This window comes from Syngnathoides biaculeatus, chromosome 5 (genome assembly GCF_019802595.1).
Source record: "Syngnathoides biaculeatus isolate LvHL_M chromosome 5, ASM1980259v1, whole genome shotgun sequence".
Taxonomy (NCBI): Eukaryota; Metazoa; Chordata; class Actinopteri; order Syngnathiformes; family Syngnathidae; genus Syngnathoides; species Syngnathoides biaculeatus.
This window is the reverse complement of record NC_084644.1, coordinates 15431054-15452657: the sequence shown is the minus strand read 5'-3', so window position 1 is coordinate 15452657 and position 21604 is coordinate 15431054. Positions and strand designations below refer to the sequence as shown.

The window sequence follows — 21604 nt, the reverse complement described above, 5'->3', positions numbered from 1 at the left end:
TTTGGACATGTCCAGAGGTGAGAGAGTTAGTATTGAAGTGTGTCTTCTGCTCATATTTAGTCATGACTGTATAACTCATGTTTGAAGCATGCCAACTCATCAGATAACCTTAAGTGAATCTTGCTGAAATATTTACCAGAGATTAGGACATAGGAATATGCCCGTTATTACCAGATAGATTTGGTTTAGTCATTATGATTGCCGATATTTTGTGATGGTCTTTGCTTTATTATGCGATTCTCATGTAATGCTCTTTGTTTTCCTTTCATAATTTTGTGATGCGGACCCTTCTGATAGTATAAAAATGCTGCAAGTCCTTTGTATCTTTGCACTTCTGATCTGCTACAGCCATTGTCTGTCACTTATTTGTGCCCAGAATATTCTGTAAGTAAAAGCTTCGAAGAAACTGTTCATCATCTCCAGCCTGTATTCTGATAACCAACATTCTCACTACCCAAAACTAAACGAACACGCGGGGAGGAAAAAAGCGTCCAACAGTATATTTACAGCTTCCTTATAATGATGTAAGAATTAAAATAGGAAAAGGAGCAGCGAAAGAGCATCAAATGGGAGTACAAAACTCCAGAATGAAATGAGAAATGGCACAGTTTCATGCTTTGGAAGCTTTATTATTGACGAATTACTTGGGGAGAGAAATGGGGCATTGGATTTTTCCCATGCTATGGAGTGACATTTTTGGCAGATCACATTGATAATATAACACATACTTTGCAGGGATTTGCTCATAAATGATCAAGGGGTTTGAGCTCTTATTTAACACTCAAAGTAGCCATTGACTAACTCTACTTAAACATGACATGGCATTCGACTACATTCTGGTCCAGCAGGGTGGTTTATGCGTTTCTCTGAACCTGACAGGATATGCATGCTCCACTTTGATACCAAATAACTCGTATAACATTACCAGTGTGGTGGAAGGGTTGACGGTTATTCGGGATGCTTTGGGCCATCTGCTAAAGCCGGCTGGTCAGCAAACTCCTGCTTACAATATAAATTGGGCCCACGGGGGTATTACTGGTTCAACTGCAAGCGGTACTCGTCATGGCATTGTGTGTTCTTATGTTTTTGCACACTGTTGCTCAGATTTACAAAGGCCAAGATCCTTACATGGATTTGCGTTGTAATGCCTGGAGACAAAGCACAAATATCAGTGTTACAGTGGGATGACTTTCAGGACGAGGAAATGAAAATGGAGACTGTTGTACTTGATGGCACCTACCAGTGTGGCAGCCTTCGGCACGTTCGCCCTGGTATTGTGTATGTTTGTGTGTTTTTCGGGCATCTCGGTACTCAAGTACTCAAGAGTTGACTTGCTAACTATCAGAGAGTCTTTTTCCGGAGTTGCTCATTGGCGCGCGCTTCAAAGCCTCGCGATGAAGAGAGACGTGAGCCGGTACAGGAGTTCGCCTGCGAAAGAGGGGACAATGACTCATACTTCCTACGATCCATCTTGTGAACCTACGCTCACTAGGCAACAAAATGGATGAACTTCAGCTCCTGATTAAAACCTGTCGACATTTTGACGTTCCGCGGCTCTGTGCTTCACGGAGACTTGACTTTTTGGACGAGTGCCCGACGCTGCTATCCCGCTGCCTGGCTTCCTCCTCCATCACCGTGTGGTTGAGCTAAAATGGAAATCGAAAGCTGGTGGAATATGCTTTTATATCAATGAAAAATGGTGCACGGACGTTACACACCTCAGCACACACTGCAGTCCGCTTTTAGAGTTGCTGTTTTTTTTGGAACTGTAAACCGTGTTATTTGTCACGTGAGTTCATATATTTCATCCTAGTCGGTGTTTAGATTCCACCTCAAGCTAGCATGAACGCAGCAATGCTGACCCTCACTGAGAAGATAAATGAGATTGAGAAAAAACACCCAGCTTCACTGCTCATCATCCTAGGAGATTTTAACACAGCCAAACTTAAGCACAAACTCCCTAAATATAAGCAGCATGTGAAATTTCCACCGAGGGCAAATAACACTCTTGACCAGGGGTCTTGAACCTTTGACTCACGAGCCATATCTGGCTCTTTTGATGGTTGCGTATGGCTCTCAGAGCCCTCATAACAAACATTCTGTACGTCTGATTCCTGTCTTGGAGGCAACGCAAATGACACAGAGACAGTTTGTCCTAGTCGGGTTACTGCAGTTGCTGTGGCAGTCAATGTGCGCAGGCGTAGAAGGGTGAGCGCTGATCGGGTCGAAACAACTAATTATAGAAAAGATTTTGAAAAAGGTCGCGCAAAGAAAAAAAAACGAGGCGTTTTCAGCAAAAATTGACAGCCTTTGTGGAGAGAGATGGTTCTGCTGTGTGTCTAAATTCACAGATGGGGAGTTATGCCCAAGTATTTCAATTGATGCTGCCAAACAATTTCGCATAAAGACAAGATGATTATCAACAAATGAAAGATGCCTTTGTCGGCAACAACTGCTCGCCAACATACCATCATGATGGCAAATCAAAATGAATTCCGTTCATGATGAATGTCTGTAAATCTCAGTGCCTGCTGAACCCTAATCTAACAACATATGAAACAGACTATAAAGCCATCAGCAAAACCATGAGGCACCAGAAGTCGCATTAATGATAAAAAGTATTTTTGTCATTATTGGTTGGCAATAGCGTAGAGATTTATTATACTCTAAAAGTGTTGGTCTTACATAAATGCTCAAATACACCTGTACTTAGTTTTTAAAAATCTGTATGGCTCTTTTGAAATGACATTTTAAAATATTTGGCATTAATGGCTCTCTGAGTCGAAAAGGTTCCCGACCCCTGCTCTAGACCATTGTTATACTTCCATTGAAAACGCATATCATGCAATCCCTCGCGCATCTCGTGGCACCTGACTGTCAAACTCCTGAAGTTCATCGGCCTCATCAAAGACGGCGATGAGTCTGCGTAACGACAGGAAGTGGGGCGACTGAAGCTTTGGTGTGATCAACACAACCTGCGTTGAACACTCTAAAAACTGTGGAGATGATTGTGGACTTCAGGAGGCATCCTTCACCAGAGCTGCCCCTGACGCTGTCCATCATTTGTTACAAGTATGCAAGTTCCACAGATGTCCCGGGGCCAGGAAGTGAATAGGATGTGACACAGGTGAGCTGGGGGAGGAAAGCTCCCCTCAGGGGGGGGGGGGAAATGTTTGAAGAAGTGGACAAAGGAACAGGAGAAAACTTTTTGGCGGGTCCAACAAAAGTAACAGATGGCCGGACGGGTTGCTTGCACCTTTAATAAAACAATTAGCCCAAGCTTTAGTCTCTGAGAGTGTGTCGTTCCTTCATTTGCTACCCAGATTCAAGGGAAACAATCCACTTGGAAAAAAAAACACATAAAATGACATTTTGTTTTATTTAACTGGCCCAGAGTATGTAGCCCATGTACAAAATGGAAAATCCACAGTCCTATAAGGGCATATTGTACTGTGTAGAGTATAATGAAGATCCCCACTAAAAATGTCAGTTAATGTTTTAGTCAACAGCGCTAGTGTTATCAGCAAATTTCATGTTGCCCCGTTTGTTGTGTATATTGACAGGAGAATGTGCCATTCACTGATTTTTGTCACCCTGAAATACCTCAGCAAGGTGAAGTAGGACAACCACGCATACAGAACTCATTTGACTGCACTTTTTTTTTTTTTGGTGCCACAAAACAAGCTGGAGTTTTACAGTACACGAGTTTGCTCTCTGCCATTATTCATTGTAACGTGAAACATGTCGATTAGTGTGATAACCCAATCACCTGCCTCTTTTCACACAGTTGGTCATTCGCCCCCACCCTCCGATGTCACATTCAGTGACTCACATTCTTCTTTGGCGTTTGTTTCCTGTCTTCTTTTGCAGTTAGTCAGTTGGCAAATCGGGTAGTTTGTGCATTATTATTATTCCAGCGCTCCTCCCACGAGTGATCTCCTGTAAGTGACCCCGTGCGCCTTTGACCCGCCTCCCTTTTCTGTCTTCTGATGGTGACTTCAACCTTCTGTCCCCCAGCAATGAGTTCTGTCTCTTAACTGGCCAGGCCTATAAAAACCTTCCCACAGCCAGCGAGTCTTTTTTTTTTTTTTTAATCAAAACTTAAAAGTCATGACCAACTAGTATTCCTGTGGTCTGGTGTATTGCATTTGAGTTACAACCTGTTAGGGTTCAAGAATGAATGTCAGCATCTTTGTGTTTTTTTAAACTGTTTTGGCACCTTAAACCAGCAAACAGGCTGGATTTGTAAGGGGGGCTCTATGGTCAGATGTATAATTATAATGAGACAGAAATATTTAAACAAGTCTTTTTGTGATGTGTCATTGCAATGCTGGACATTGCTTGAACACTCGGGAGAATGGAATTACCTGTAACAAGTTTGAAAGAGACCCTGTTTGTTGTGAAAAATGGATTGCACGGGTGCAGAGGACGAGAGCTTCATGGGTTCCAAATAACAGGTAGGTGTGTATACAGCTCCAAAAAAAATAAAATAATTTGGGGCGGACTACGTAATAGGTCTCTCTCATAACGTAGCAAAAGATCCGCATATGAAATGTGTTGATGTGCGCATACAGCTACAAAAAAAATGAATAGTTTGGGGCGGACAACGTAATCAGTCTCTCTCATAACGTAACAAAAGATCCGCGTATGAAATGTGTCGATGTGCGCGTCGCCCAGCCAACAATGTCTCGATAGTGTTCATCGCGTACTGCGGCAACTTTGAACATACACCTAAAAGCACCATAGCTCGGCTCCACCTCTTCCTTATATGGCACCACGGGCGCTGAAACTCAGCCACACCGGCTGAGGTGCCGCGTTCGGCGGTCACAGCTTCTGCTAAGGTTGCGCGTCGGGCTTTGCGACGGGGGCGGCTCTGAATAACCCAGCCGAGAATGCGTTACTCAGTCGCGTGCGCACATAAAGCGCCCCGGCTCGACTGCGAGCACCCCCCTAAAGCTGCACCGCTCGGCTCTGTCATAAGCCACACCGGCCGGCTGCGATGAGCCGCGATGGCTCATCTCCGCCGCGGGAGTGGATCAGACGGGATGCCGTTTGGCCGTGATCGGATATCATCTGAATATGGCTCGAAACAATAGTGCAATATTGCCCCCGTAACTTCACTCGTTTGTCTTTTTCAAAAAGAGCTTCGGTGTCAGAAGGGGCGTCGTAAAAATGCGAATAGCTCTGTTCTTCGGCTTCCATAGTAGCAGGCACTGCGCGTTTTCAACGGCGGAAGTGACGATGACGTCAAGGACAGAGGACGCGACTAATATGGCGACCACTTGGATGTCGAGGGACACTCAATTGCGCAACTTTGTGCCGCTCACTTTTTTTTTCGTATAGACATTGAAGTGAATACTGTTATATGTATTTTCCATTACAATATCTATTTTAGAATGTTTATAGGGATGTCAGTCCCAGTTTAAGTGTTCCTATCAGAAGTACTTAATAAATATCTCAAAATATTTTGATGATAATCCGTTGCAGTCAGACCGCCAGAATTCAGGAGTCCTTGGACATCAAATTCATATCCTTCCTTTAAGACTAACTTTCAGTGCAAATACCTCCTCTCTTGTTGCCTTTTTGTGGGTCTTGCTGCTTCACAAAGTGAAAATGTTCTACAACTCAATGAGGTCAAGGCCAATGACTTGACCTGGAAGAATTTTCCATTTGCCTTCCGCACCATCCCGTCAGTACCATTTGACTGTGAACCCAGTTATAATTGTAAAACACTTCTGAATTCACCCATTAAATTCTGTTAGCAGTCACATCAATAAACGAATCAGCTGTCCAGCATTTTGAATCCAGAACGTAAGAGGATATTTTTAAATGTTTTATATCAAATCCATTATGGTTGATAACACAATGCTGTGTGCTAATATTGCTGGATAAAACTTCACCTCTTTACCAATCATTTTGTTTTTCTTTTCTGAAATAAGAGAACTTACAAATTGCCTTTCTGCTGTCTAACACTTCATATTACTCTGCTTGCTTACTTTGTTAAACATATGACCACAACGACTACAATTCCATCAGCTGTTAGTCTTTAGTAAAAAAAATATTCAACATTTGATACATTCATTTACAAAAAGGCTACATTACTACTCATAATGCATTCCATACAGTAGTATTAAATTATTATTATTTTTTTTTTTAGGAGAAAATACAAATGGGGAATTGCATACAACAATTTCTGAACATCACTTTGTATCTTAATATGAAGTATTAGTAATACTATAATAAGTAATACTTATTTAAACATATGACAGCGGTCTATAGAACAGTATATACACATCTTACATTGCATATTTCAGGATATTCGAGGCAATAATGTTCACACCATAATCATACCTAATAGAATGCAATTGCTACTGGATCCTAAAAGTTAAAAGTACAAAACTAAATGTTGGTCCTTTTAGAAAAAACAATACAACAACTTTACCAAAAAACACTAACTTTCCAGATGATTAACTGAATGAACTTTAGTCAGTTGCCATATCACCACCAAATATTAATATACCAGCAATTCGGTTGGATGTTTCTTCCACAGAGGAAGGTTTTCCTTGCTTACATCTGGGTAAGAAGCATTGTTCTAACCCCCTGTGACCTATCTAAAGTCCCTTGTGATATTGTGGCACACTAACAAATTTTGATGACATTGAGAGAAGTGAGATGGCTGGTATCTAGTAGGCCTGTATGATGAAAGGTGCAAGTTATAATCCAAATGTAGGCACACTAAGATGATATGGTGATGACTGATTGGCCAGTATTGCTAAAACTCTGTTTCCTCTTTGTGCAGAACACGAACAGAGTTTTGAGGGGAACACAGCTGACTGGAGACACCAACAGAACTGCAATGAAGACTTGAGCAAAAACAGGATATTCCATCACCTCTGACTTTCCCTGAAAAGTAAATACATATAGTTAGTGGTCAGCCTTCACCCATATAACATGATCCATTTCTAGTTATTTTAACGAAGTAATGGAAAAGAAATTAAATGTATTTTTGGGGATTTAAATCACTTGGGTTTGACATTAAAAGATGAATAAGAGACACAAGAAGTGTTCAGCTTTTATTCCCAGGTACTTCTGGATCTAATGCACTAGAAACACCAATTTTTCTGAGGACAAATCGGAACAAACACACTAAAATGGTTTGACATTTAGTTGCAGAAAGTCTTTGAATGATTGACAAACTTTTGCATTCTTCTTTTGTAATGATTTCAGAGGTTTTTATCACAGCCATTTTTTAGTTTTTTTTTCTTTTGTTTCCTCTTTAGGATCTAAAAATCATGCTCTGTCGGGTATACATATGGAAACTGACTTGGCCTGTCAAAAACCCTCCACTTCTATCCTTTGAAATTAGTTGTTTTGGTGACAGGTTTAAGGTCATTATGTGCATGATGAAGGATCTATCACATTGTGTTCTCACTGTACAAAGTTGCAAACTGTAACAAAAATGTAAATGTTTTGTGCACACATTTAAAGAGTTTTTTATGTCATCATGCTACACGAACAAACAAACAAACAAAGGTTTACCAGCTCCTTGTTCCATGCTTGGTAAGTGGGTGTCCCTCCTCTAATATAGTTCACAATATAGAAGATGAAGAGGCCCATTAGGAGTAGGGGACCAACTATCCCCCACATGATCCTAAAATACCAATTTGGACGGTGGCCAATCATGTCTTCTATGTCTTTTTCAAACCTGCAATAAACATGATAATTTCAACAAGCATCACGTTATTTGTACAATAGACGTACCAATTGAAACGGATAGTGAATAAAGGACAATACTGACCTTTTAATTCCATAAATGTAACTGACACTTATAATCTCAATGATGACGACAAAGAGCAGCGAGAAAGATGCTCCATATTCATTGAACATGGTAAACCAGTAGTTTCCAGATGGGGTAGTAAAGCCCAGACCGAGCAACATTAGGATTAGACATAATGTCCCTAAAAAAAAAACAGAACACATGGGTAATGTATCGCCAAGTAAAGGAGAAAATTCCAAATGCGGTGGGCGGATAACATTTCAGACATTTCGATTGATTACAATAAAATCATTGAGACATGGCGTCACACCACCAGAAAAACTGTTTCAAGCTATAGACCCTAAAAGTCCAAGAGCAGTTAAAAGTTGGTCGAAAAACTAATATGGTATTCATATAAAGAGAGCTTAGTATACATCAACATCATTTGTAAGCTATTGCACACAAAGGAATGGATCAACGGCTCAACTGCAGTCAAGGTCGGCAACCCAAAATGTTGAAAAAGCCATATTGGACAAAAAAAACAAACAAGAAAATTAAAAGCCGTGTATAAATCTTATGATGAAGGCAACATATGCTGTAAGGGACTATATTATCTATTTCCTGGAGAGAATGACACACCGCATGACAACTCTGCTGTGCAATGGTGTTTTAAGTTTAACGTCCATTATTGACGAAGTTTTGTTGCATTGATGACTATGGAAATATAATACAAAAAAACTGATTTTCACATTTGTTATTTTGAGGATTAAAAAAGAAACAAATGAAAAAAAATGGAACATGTCTCCTATAATGTCAGACCTCCCCATGGAAATAAAATGCAGTCTTCTCTTTTCCCCCTTACTGGGCAACAGACAGAATGTATTAAAACACAGGCTGCAATTACATAAACAAAACAGGAGCCTTTTGAAAATGTTAGTACGAAAATAAGCCAGTTTCATTTTGATTATCCATCCACCAATCCATTTTCTGAGCCGCTTCTCTCACGAGGTTCGGGGGAGTGCTCCCAGCTATCTGCTGGCAGGAGGCGGTGTACCCCCTGAACTGGTTGCCAGCCAATCACAGGGCACATAGAAACAAGCATTCATGCTCATGATCACGCTTAAGCAATTTAGCGTCTCCAATTAATGCCTGTTTTTAGGATGTGGAAGGAAACTGGTGTCCCTGGACAAAACCCACACAGGCACAGGGAGAACATGTAAACTCCATTACAGGCAGGGCCGGGATTTGAACCCGGATCCTCAGAACCTTGAGGTTAATGCTCTAACCAGTCACTACCATCATTTCGATTAATAAAAGAAAATGCCTGGCTCTTTTGGTGGTTGCGTATGGCTCCAGAGCCCTCATAACAACATACAGTATACAGCAGGAGTGCTCAATTGTGGTTTTCGTCGATTGCATGATGGCGTCAACCCTTTGCCTTTATCCGGGCGTGGGACCGGCCTACAGATTGCACTGGCTTGTGACCTCATAGGGCTGCATGCTCATATGTAGGCAGCATGGTGGATCAGCTGGAAACCGTTGGTCTCACAGTTCTGAGGTCCTGGGTTCAATCCCGGGCCCCTCTGTGGAGTTTGCATGTCCCTGCGTGGGTTTCCGGGCACGCCAGTTTCCTCCCACAGCCCAAAAACATGCAATATTAATTGGACGCACTAAATTGACCCTAGGTGTGATTGTGAGTGCGGCTGTTTGTCTCGATGTGCCCTGGAATTGGCTGGAAACCAGTTACGGGTGTACCGTGCCTCATGCCCATTGGCAGCTGGGATAGGCTCCAGCACTCCCGTGACCCTCGTGAGGATAAGCAGCGAAGAAAATGGATGGATGGATGGTGCAACGGTGAAGCACTGGTTTGAGTATTGGCCTCACTGTCCTGAGGACCGGAATCCCGGCCCTGTCTGTCTGGCGTTTGCATGTATTACACACTAATATAATGTATCAAACAATATCTATCCAAGTCTTACCGTTTAACACTTCATTACTAATATTCTTAAAGATCTTAACATCGCGTAGTGGCGTGGTGATGGCAGTCAAGTTGCCGAGCATGCTGCCCATTCCCAGAAGCAGGAGCATGAAGAAGTACAGCACTGACCATAACTGAGGTAGGGGCAAGTTTTGAATGGCTTCACTGTACACAATGAAGGCAAGACCAACCCCTTCCACTGCCTGAAAAAGATGAAAGAGAAAAACAGAGTTCTGTGATAAGAGTTTATGACTCCAATCTACCTTGATTTGGCCTTCTAGAAGATTGTGTATTACGATGGACTTTACTCAAGAAATAAGTGGTAAAGGGTGACGACTGCCACGCATCTATAAAACAACTTTAAGTGATTACTATACTGTACATGATCTTTGATGCCCTGTCGCCCAACAACAATCATGTAAAACAGGTAAAATCAAGAAACATGATGATTGCTGATAAAATGTAATGTTATCTACCACCAGTGTCATATATTGTATATTTTCACCAGATTTTTCATTTTTTTAATATTCCGTGGTTTTGGAACCCATCGAAAAACAACTAATTTACTCTGTTTTTTTCACTTTGTTCCTTAATCTTCTCGGTTGCATTTTACGAAAGTTAACCATTTCCCACCATACCGCTCTCTACTGTGGGTCCAATACCAAGTAAGCCTGTTACCTTGGCGACCAGGGGTGGTGAAAGTGGGCATGACAAGGCATACAGCTTCTATATGGGGAAGTGTACCCTAGCATATGAAGAAAAATGAAAATGCTCATCAAGACAAGACAATTTTAGTTTTCCTTCATTACCAAGATGCCAAACTACACTTTTAATAAATGTAGCAGATTTGTTCATGGTACAGGCAGGAGAAATATTCTATTTCCGAAATCCAGACCGAATTAGCCAAGTGATTAAAATGTATGCTATCTCTTATATTTTAATCATTTAAATCATATTTTTGGGCGGCACGATGGAAGAGCTGTAAAGCCTTGGCCTCACAGTTGTGAGGACTCAGGTTTGATCCCAGCCCTCCCTGTGTGGAGTTTGCATGTTCTCCCTGTGCTTGTGTGGGTTTTCTCCAGGCACTCTGGTTTTCTCCCACATCCCAAAAACATGCAACATTAATAAAGTGCCCCTCGGTGTGATTGTGAGTGCGACTGTTGTCTGTCTACATGTGCCCTGCGATTAGCTGGCAACAAGTTCAGGGTGTACCCTGCCTCCTGCCCGATGACAGCTGGGAAAGGCTCCAGCAGTCCCCGCGACTTTTGGTCGGATAAGCGGCTAAGAAAACGGATGTGTGTATGGAAGTCATATTTGTCAGTTCAATATCCTCTTGAAAGCATTTGTTATGGGTATTACAATATCACGATAAAGAAAAGGTACATTCTCCCCCTCATTGCTACAGCCTTCGAACTTCTGAAGGGGGCCAAGGTTTTCACCAAGCTGGATTTGACAAATGGGGATTTGACAAATGCGTACCACCTAGTGCGGATAAGAGAGGGGGATAAGTGGAAAACTGCTTACAACACGGCCATTATGACTATTTAGCCGTATTTCAGAATTTTGTCAATGATGTTTTACGCGAAATGTTTAACACATCCTGATTTTTTACCCGGATGAAAAATCCCATGTGAGGCAGGTCGAGCTTGATGCGTCAGATACAGGGTGAGGGGCGGTTCTCTCACAGAGAAGTCCCAAGGACAGAAGATTACACCCCTGCACCTTCTTATAAAAAAAACTAACTCCAGCAGAACTTAAAAAAAAATAATAATAATAATTAATAATTAATTAAAAAATTACAACATTGGAGAATGCGAACTTCTAGCAGTCAATACAGCGACGTTGCAATGGAGATATTGGTTAGAGGGACGCAGGTCCCGTTCTTGGTATTAACAGACCACAAAACGTTAGAATCTATTAGATCAGCCAAAAGCCTTAATGCCAGGCAAGCTAGATGAGCACTCTTTACGCGATGATGAAAAAACTGAGTTCGACCCTGCGTGTATCCTCCCCGAAGCTTGTTTCATCTCACTATTCACCTGGGAAATTGAAACTCAAATCAAAGACGCGCTAAAGGACTCTAGCAGTCCTGAGGGCTGCCTCGATGACAGGCTTTATGTCGTTCCCTCGCTACGAGGAAGAGTAATTGACTGGGCCCACACCAATTGCACAGTGTTTCAACCAGGCAATGGATGTTTCTAGCATGTGGGACGAAACTGGAGTGCCTGGAGAAAACCCACGCAGGCACGGGGACAACATGCAAACTCCACAGAGGCAGGACCAGGATTTGAACATCAGTCCCCAGAACTGTGAGGCGAACGATCTAACCAGTTGGGCTACCATGTCGCCAAGCATTTTTCAATAAACTATCAAACAAGTAGCTATCCACCAATCCATTTTCTTTACCGCTTATCCTCACGAGGGTCACAGTGAGTTCTGGAGCCCATCTCAGCGGTCAACGGACAGGAGCCGGGGTACACCCTGGACTGGTTGCCAGCCAATTGCAAGGCACATAGAAACAAACAATATCACTCACAATCACACCTTGAAACAATTTAGAGTGTCCAACTAATGTTCCATGTTTTTGGGATGTGGGACAAAACTGGAATGCCCGAAGAAAATCCATGCAGGCACGGGGAGAACATGCAAACTCCACAGAGGCAGGACCAGGATTTGAACCCCAGTCCCCAGAACTGTGAGGCCAACGATCTAACCAGTTGGGCTACCATGCCGCGAAGCATTTTTCAATGAACTATCAAACAAGTATTTACTGTAAAATACAATCCATGAACATTTGAGGAAAAAAGTAGACGTTAAATTAAATTGGGGTCATTACTTTTTGACGATACCTGACATTTACTCTGCATTGATTTAAAAAAAAAAACATTTATTGTCTTTCAAGTCAAGTAGAAAGGTGGACAACATACTGTCTTTAGTTCATCTGTAAAGTCACAGGCTTCCATTTTACTGCCAAGTTCAGCAAACTGCTCTGGGTATGTTGCATTGAGTATTTTAACCCAGTCAAACACATTGTCCATGTTGATTGTGTTCTCTGCGAGATTAAAGGTATTTAGCAGCAATACACGTGTCCTGGAAGAGGAAATTGTAGTAGTAAAGTTCACTCCTTAAACAGACATAAGACTAAAGCCATCAGTCATTCCTTTGGGTATATGAATAACGTATAACTTACATTCATTACATTTATATCATTATTCATACACAATAGTGAGTAACCCATACACTTACCTCTCCAGGCAGTTCTCATAGTTAACTGTTGCTTTAAACCCATAGATGGAAAATGTGACAATGGAGGCAAAGATTGAGGTTCCACTGTTGATAAGGGAGACAGTGATGGCCTGGTGCTCAAAATTGTTGTTGTACTGATTGTAGCTGGAAAATGCTATAAGTGAGCCAAATCCCAAACCCAGAGAAAAGAAAATCTGAGTAGCAGCATTTATCCATGCTGTGGGATTGGCCAGTTCTTCCATCTGAAAGCATGCACAGTAATTACAGAGAACACATTCAGACACAATTTGCATTCTCCATGGGTACAGTAGGAATCAATATATGCAAACAATATTTCAGCCAATTTCAACACTGGAATTTTTTTTTGTGTTATAGCTACATGTCAAGTAATTATGGCATAATTAATATAGCCTTACCTTGGGGGTGAACATATATGTGATCCCACTGATGGCACCAGGAAGAGTCAAACCCCTGATGAGGTAGATAATGAGGACCACATAGGGAAATGTTGCAGTAAAGTAAACCACCTGGAGACAGAATCAAACAATAAATTTGCTTTGAGTTGTTCCTGTCCAAAGGATTAGCACTTCATTCGTGTTTGTTTGTTTTTTTTGAGGGGGGGGGGGGTCTTCACATTCTCTTTGTATTTCAAAGGTGGAACCAGCCTCAACAAGGTGTGTTAAGAGAAGAAAAATGAAGAAAGATTAAGATTAAGTAAAATGACTCATTGTGATGATCTGTGCCCTGCAGTTCCTCTGCACATGGGTGGTGCTTTATGCCTCTTTCTTTCATCTCTCTCCAGTACTAACTGCCTGTGCACCTGGTTCCAATCACCACTCATCACTGCCTGCACTTAAGCCTGCCATTTCCAATGTTCGAGCACCAGAATACTGTATTATTTCTCCCTGACGGTACCTGGCCAACAGATTTATCTACTTGACAGAAAAGATTTCCCGATTAACTGTGCCTGAACTTATTTTCTGTTTTCCTCCTCTTTCAACTGGTTCCTCAGTCTAATTTTGGGTCCAGACCATTTTCATAACAACAGTGACAGAATACACTGGTATCCATGGACCCAATGACTCCGGAAGCATTGAGAGAAGTGCTCATCCACGAAGGCGCACACATCAGTCGGCAGGATATGGTTCTCAAGCAAATCACAGACTATATTAGCACCATCACACAGCAAGTATCCCTAATTTCTGTTTAGATACACTCCAGGTCGGCCAGGACACCAAGCAACACTGTCTTAATGGGGCCATACAGTTGGACGTCCTTGAAGATAAACCCAAAGGGAAAGCAGGAGGCAGCTAACAGGGCAACGTGGTGGCTGCTGGTCAAGCACTGCTGTTGGTCGACTGCTGCCGGACCAAGAGGTGGCTGTTGCTGTTCAAGCGCCCCAAGAATGAGAGGCGGTAGCTGCCGATCAAGCACTGCCAAAACAGGAGCAGGAAGGAGGCCCGGAGGAGGGCACAGAGACACATATCAGGGTCAGTCTGGTGGCTGTCCAAGCCCCCCAAAGCAGGATGCTTCACCTTGGGAGTTGAGGAGGACACCGGGCCATACATTCGGACGTCCGTGAAGACAAACCCAAAAGCAAAGCAGGAGGCAGGCAACAGTCCTAAGTACCGGGTGCTGGTTAGCGCCACCGAAGCAGAAGTTGGCAGGTGTTGGTAGAACACCACCGGAACAGGACAGGAGGCGGCGACTGGTTGAGCGTCACCTGGAGCAGGAGCAAGTAGTGGCCACTGCGGGCCGGGCACCGCTGCCCACCATTGACCCGTCAATGGAATCCCTCGACGACGCCCAAATTGGACCTGCGAAATGCTCATCTCATTTGGATTAAAGACGGGGACTAAAGGAAAACTACTTTTAATACTTCGTGAGGACATTTCAAAGAACTTGTCATGCACTTTGGTTCACAAACGCACCTGCAGTTTTTCGAACATTCATCAGTTGCGTCCTCTGTGATATGCTTAACGAGTTCATCTTTCCCTACTTAGATGACGTCCTCATCTTCTCTGCTCACTGGAAGAACATTAACATCATGTCTTTCAAGTGCTTCTGCGCTTTCTTGAGAAACGCCTTTTTGTTAAACCCGAAAAGTGTAAATTTCACCTCTCCTCTACATTTACTGGGATACATCATTTACAATCAGACACATATAACATCAAGGCACATGTCATCTGGCCCATACCCTCCACCCGCAAGAAGCTGCAACGTTTCCTGGGTTTCATGAAGTTCTACCGCAGATTCCTTTGATATTACAGTAAAGTGGCCGGTCCCCTTTGGGAGCATACTTTGATGGTTCCTTCGATGAGGGAGCACTTCTGGTGGTTCCAAGAACTTTGGAAGGATGGCAGGGCAGCTCTCCTTTCTCTCGCTCTCTTACACCGGGATACAAGGTGGGTAAGATGATGTGGCTTTCCTCCCGTGACCTCCATCTCCAAACAGAATCATGTAATTTCACACCACACTTGGGCCTTATCCTGTCAATAAAATCAACTCTGAATTGGTAGAGTTAAAGCTTCCCCAATCTCGCAAGATTCATCCCACGTTTCATGTCTCTCTGCTCAAACCCTAATAAACCCCTTCCAACTACTTCCTCAGTTTCAGTCTGCTTTGCGGTCCAGTCCAATATCGTTTGGTTTTCAACCGTGACATTCATATTTATTTGTGTTGTCAGGCCTCATCAAAGGAAGAGAATTTTTTAACACTTTTTTTAGGCAGTTGTTGTCTTACTCTTACGCATATTTGAGGTGCTTCTACAAACTTTTCTTACCTTCCCAGATGACTTTACTCCATGGATAATGAAGAGGTAACTTAACACCCAGGCCAGCAGGAGACACAAAGCCTGGCTTGTTTGAATGCCTCCAGTCTCTTCGATAGAAGAAGAAATATTCAGTGTTTCTCTAAAAAAGAAGTACTCAGTTGGAGAACTCTTTCGGCACTCATCTATGGGTCCAGTCAGGTTGGAATTAACAGGGCAATCTGACCAGGGCAGCACAGACTGTGAATGCAAACATGAGAGAGATTATTTTTCAGGCCAAAATGAGCTCAGAATGTCCAACTGACGGGAATTATGTCCAGTAAATTGTTATATCGTCGCTCACTTGAAATGAATTAAAGAGGTACCAGAAACTCCATGCATTGATGATGTTGTAGTAGAGGCAAAGATACAGCGACGCCACAACACTAGCAAGACCTGAAATGAATTTAAGATTTTTTTAAAAGTGTGGATTTTATTTCAATTAGCGTAATTTCTCAAAAATGCGCAATTTTTCAAAAAATATTTTCAAAAGGTCAATAGAGTGCTTTATATTTTGGTATGGATGAAAAATAAAAAATACAATCACATTGTATAGTCGCATACACGTACACGGAGTATTTGAAAAGAAAGGAATACAAATAAATTTGGATATGATATTCGATGTCTTATGTTACACACATATATATTACGGTAATGTGCGGCAGCAACCTGAACTCTGACCTCTGCGTGTGGGGAGGAGGTAAGCTTTGCATTTTATGATCGTTAGCGAATCATATTTGTTGCTACTGCACCAAACATCAGAAACGACTCCCTGTGAGTTTGTTTCAACTTAAACGATGACAAAAAATATTGACAACAACAGCAGCCGCTTTTAAAACAAATGTGTCATCATTCCGGCCTATGACGCGACCAAACCAGAAGCAAAACAACGTGACCTGAAACTATGTAGTACGATAATTTAAAAAATAAAATAAAATAGAGCACACAATTGAAATGCTCACGTTTTTAAAAGTGCCCTTTATGCTCATTTCTACAAAGTTTGAACTCTCGTTTTGATAGCAACCTGACGTTATGAAGATTGTAGCCGGGGAGCAAGAGTTTGCGCTGTTAGCATGGTGGACCTTTACCTCAAAACACAGTCGATAATGAGGAAAAAAGGGAACCAAGACTCTTATGATTAAAAAAATGTTTCCTCACAAATGCCATGGATGGTACAGAGTATGACATACTGTGGCAGGAAGATGGGATAACTGTTCATGAATGCAGGAGGCATCAGTACTGGACCAAGTCATCAATGAGTTTTACAGTGATGCAAAAGGTAGCTACAATGGATATTTTTCAGATTGGAGATGAGATGCTTCTTTTGATGTCTAGGCCAAGGATGTCTAATGTAGTGGGTAAACTTCACTATGCACAAATGCTTCATGCACAAATATGTAATGGAAAAAATGTTCAAGTTAAACAGTGTAAAATAGTTTAGTTATTTAAGACTGTAATATATAATATATCAACAGTATTAATAAAATGTTATGGCATCGTTGACAATTTATTTTAGTTGGTTCAGGGATTCTATTCTAACAATTTGTAGGAATAATTGTGATCATAATTATCATACATTTGCTTCCAATAAAGAAATGCTTTGCTCTGCCCTAGATAATGTGGCAGCCTCCTAGCAGGAGATAGCAAGAACAAAACATCTAATCATCAGAACTGTTAGAACTGCTGCCTGTTAAAGAAATGATGACCACACATGTATTCAGCAATCTTCCACACATGCACATGCACATGAACAAACATTTACACCTCGTTTCAAACTGTTTTGCTTGTCGTCTCCTTTTTGTAACATCCATGTAAATAAGGGGCGTCTCAAAACTAAATAAATAGAGGTGCCGAGGAGAGGATAATCAGAGAGTGCAGTGGTGAATTGTACGAGACAGTTCCTCTCCTCTCTCCTCGCGAGACTTGAACTGGTGTCTTTGCTTCCTTTTTTGTCCTGTTTAATGAATGTCTGATTGGTGAACCTGACACAATTGCAGGGACCAGGACAAGTATGGTATCCTGTGGCCTGTCCCGAGATATACTGCATATACAGTGAAGAAAATAAGTATTTGAACACCCTGCTATATTGCAAGTTCTCCCACTTAGAAATCACGGAGGGGTCTGAAGTTTCATCATAAGTGCATGTCCACTGTGAGATAATCTAAAAAGAAAAGTCCAGAAATCACAATGTATGATTTTTTTTAATGATTTATTTGTGTGACACAGCTGCAAATAAGTATTTGAACACCTGTCTATCAGCTAGAATTCTGACCCTCAAAGACTTGTTAGTCCGCATTTAAAAGTCCACCTCCACTCCATGTATTATCCTGAATCTCCTTCTTTTGTATCCAACCTGGAGTACATGTTATCATATGCCTCTTGTTTAGCCTTCGCCACCTCTACCTTTGCCTTATGACACATCTCAATGTTTTCTTTATGCCTCTCCTCAGTCCTCTCCGTGTCCCACTTCTTCTTCGCTAATCTCTGACCTTGGATGACTTCTTGTATTTTGGGGTTCCACCACCAAGTCTCCTCCCCTTTCCTACCAGAAGACACCCCAAGTACTCTCTTGCCTGCCTCTCCGAATACCTTGGCAGTAGTATTCCAGTCTTCTTGGAGCTCTTCCTGTCCATCTCACCTTTTTCCGGAAGGCCGCACAACATTCTTCCTTTCTCAACTTCCACCACCTGATTCTATGCTCGACCTTTGTCTTCTTGGTCTTCCTTCCCACTACCAGAGTCATCCTACACACCACCTTCCTATGCTGTCGAGCTATACTCTCCCCCACCACAATCTTACAGTTGGTATCCTCCTTCAGATTGCTCCGTCTGCACAAAATATAATCCACCTGCGTGCTTCTACCTCTGCACTTGTAAGTCACTTTATGGTCCACTCTCTTCTGGAAATAAGTGTTCACCACTGCTAATTCCATCCTTTTTGCAAAGTCCACCACCATCAACTCCTCAAAGTTCCTTTTCTGAATGCCGTACTTACCCATCACTTCTTCATCGCCCCTGTTTCCTTTTCCCACATGTCCATTAAAATCTGCACCAATCACAACTCTCTCTCTCTCTGGGATGCTCAGGACTACTTTGTCTAGTTCCTTCCAGAATTTCTCTTTCAACTCGAGGTCACATCCTACCTCTGAGGCAGAGCCGCTAATCACATTATACACAATACCCTCAATTTTCAGCCTCATAACTTTATCTGATATTCTTTTCACCTCCAAGATGTTCTTAGCCAGCTCTTCCTTTAAAATGACCTCTACTCCATTTCTCTTCCCATCTACTCCATGATAAAACAATTTAAACCCTGCACCTAAACTTCTAGCCTACTCCCTTTCCACTTGCTCTCTTGGATACACAATATATCAACTGTTCTCCTAATCATCATGTCAACTAACTCCTGAGCTTTTTCTGTCATAGTCCCAACATTCAAAGTCCCTACATACAGCTGTAGGTTTTATGCATTCCTCTTCTTCTTCTTCCGACTAAGCCGCTTTCCTCTTCTTTTTTGTCTTCAACCTACATTATCTGAATTTCTACCTACGCCTTGTAGATTAACATTTCCGGCTGCGGGTGTAGGAGGCCTGGGCCACGACCTAACTTTTGTAGAATTCGTATGATGAACGCTCATATGTGTTTGGCACAGTTTTACGCCGGATGCCCTTCCTGACGCAACCCTCTGCATTTATCTGGACTTGGGACCGGCCGACAATAATGTGCTACCCAACGGGCTGCAGATAATCAAAAAGAAGCAAACAAATAAACAAAGTCAGCACAAAAGATACAGAATTTACATACTACCTACTCTATGTTTAAGTTAAGGTCAAATGAAAGTAATCACAATAAACAATCAGCACATAAGGTACACAAATCACATACTACCTGTGTTAAAAATATAAAGGATATGGCGATTTAAAGGATACGTGGATGGAGGGGATTCAAACCACAATGGCCCTCACTAGTAGTTCAAGGTTGAGTCAACGATTGATGTTTGGTCCTCTTTGTATACTCTACGTATAGATAGATAATCTAAAAATCTAATCTAAAAAGAAAAATCCATTTATTTGTGTGACACAGCAGCAAATAAGTATTTGAACACCTATCTATCAGATAGAATTCTGACCCTCAAAGACCTGTTAGTAAAAGTCCACCTCCACTCCATGTATGATCCTTAATCAGATGCACCTGTGTTAGGTTGTTAGCTGCATAAAGACTCCTGTCCAACCCATACAATCAGTAAGACTCAAACGTGTAACATTGCCAAGACCAAAGAGTTGTCCAAAGACACCAAAGACAAAATTGTTCAACTCCACGCATCTGGAAAGGGCTACAGAGAAATTGCCAAGCAGCTTGTTGAAAAAAGGTTCACTGTTGGAACAATCATTAGAAAATGGAAGAAGCTAAACATGACGGTCAATCGGAGTGGACCCCCATGCAAGATATCACCTTGTGGGGTCTCAATGATCCTTAGAAAGGTGAGGAAACCTCTCTACTGTGATGGGTTGAATACTGAGGGCAAATTTTATAAATGGGGATGTGTTCATGATAAAAATGTTAATTCGAAAGAAGTAACCATCGGATTACAACCTGAGTAGAAATTATCAGATCTTTTGCAGATCATAATTTGAAAGTCACAGAAAATGAAGTAATATGATTCCTCAATGTATCTCCACATGCACACGGTTGACATGGCTCCTTCCTGGAATATATTCAGTATGTCAAGTTGGTCAGCTCAGATTGGTGCATTTTTATGACTACTGATAATGAACACGTACAATACTGGCACCTATACTAGTATGGGTGATCGGTTAATTTACTGTAAATCAAATATGAAAAGTTTTATGTACACTTCCTTTTACATCTGTCCCAACAATACAACTTTCAAGTTTCTACAATTTGGAATTCCCCTCCTCAAGCTGTCACTTTATTGTGGTGGAGGGGTTTGTATGTCCCGATTATTCTCGGAGCTTAGTTGTCTGGGGATTCATGCCTCTGGGAGGGTCACCCATGGTCAAAAGGTCCAAGGTGAGGGACCAGACAAAGTATGACTCCAAGACCCCTATGACGAGCACAAATATTGGATCTCGGTTTCCCTTGCCAAGACGTAGATCACTGGGGGCCCCGTCTGGAGCCAGGCCTGGAGGGGGGCTCAAAGGCGAGTGGTGGCTGGGCCTGCACCCATGGAGCTTGGCCGGGCACAGCCCGAAAGGGTAACATGGATCCCCCTTTCCAATGGGCTCACCACTTGTGAGAGGGCCATAGGGGTCGGACTTTGGTGATCCGATTCTCGGTGACAGAAATTAGCTCTTGGGACATGTAATGTCACCTCTTTGGCAGAGAAAGAGACAGAGTTGGTCCGTGACGTCGAGAAGTTCTGAGAGGGTTTGGACTCTGTTCCACTCTGGAGATGCCCATGGTGAGAGGGACCGAGCAAGAGTGGGCATATTTATTGCCCCCCAGCTCGGGGCCTGTACATTGGCATTTACCATGGCGGATGGGAGGGTAGCCTCCTTCTGCCTTCAGGTAGGGTGACGGGTCCTGACTGTTGTTTGTACCTATTCACCAAACATCAGTTTTGAGTATCCACCCTGGAGTCCTTAGAACTGTGATATCAAACTGGTGCCCTGTGGGCCGCAAATGGCCGCCAGTTTAATATTTTGTAGCCCCCACCTTAGTATGAAAGTTTAATGTTAGTGGGGCCCCGAGTTTTACATGGATGGCACTTTTACAGAGTTGTGTGCAAAGCCAACCAATAATGGCTCACGGGCACGTGCAAACAGAGAAATATTTTTCTGAGTCAAAATTACAGC

General features: G+C 42.2%; 1 protein-coding gene and 1 long non-coding RNA gene across 4 annotated transcripts in view; both read right to left on the bottom strand.

Annotated features, from left to right (window-relative positions):
- Nucleotides 1-281: 281 nt before the first annotated feature.
- Nucleotides 282-3335, bottom strand: LOC133500250 (uncharacterized). The gene is made up of 3 exons (XR_009794843.1): nt 1530-3335; nt 1241-1428; nt 282-1148 (listed from the first exon to the last, which is right to left on the bottom strand). It is a non-coding gene; the product is annotated as an uncharacterized LOC133500250 (long non-coding RNA).
- A 982-nt stretch (nt 3336-4317) lies between these two features.
- The window catches only part of LOC133500245 (sodium- and chloride-dependent transporter XTRP3A-like), a 33103-nt gene continuing 15816 nt past the window's right edge, over nt 4318-21604 (bottom strand). For all 3 annotated transcript variants that reach the window (XM_061818682.1, XM_061818684.1, XM_061818683.1), the window contains exons 3-11: nt 16094-16185; nt 15763-15990; nt 13397-13507; nt 12981-13222; nt 12662-12824; nt 9736-9937; nt 7799-7958; nt 7540-7705; nt 4318-6903 (exon numbers count right to left, since the gene is read on the bottom strand). In XM_061818682.1, coding sequence (XP_061674666.1) covers nt 6736-6903; nt 7540-7705; nt 7799-7958; nt 9736-9937; nt 12662-12824; nt 12981-13222; nt 13397-13507; nt 15763-15990; nt 16094-16185 — 1532 coding nt within the window. In that variant the 3' untranslated portion in view covers nt 4318-6735. The remainder of the gene's footprint in view (nt 6904-7539; nt 7706-7798; nt 7959-9735; nt 9938-12661; nt 12825-12980; nt 13223-13396; nt 13508-15762; nt 15991-16093; nt 16186-21604) is intronic.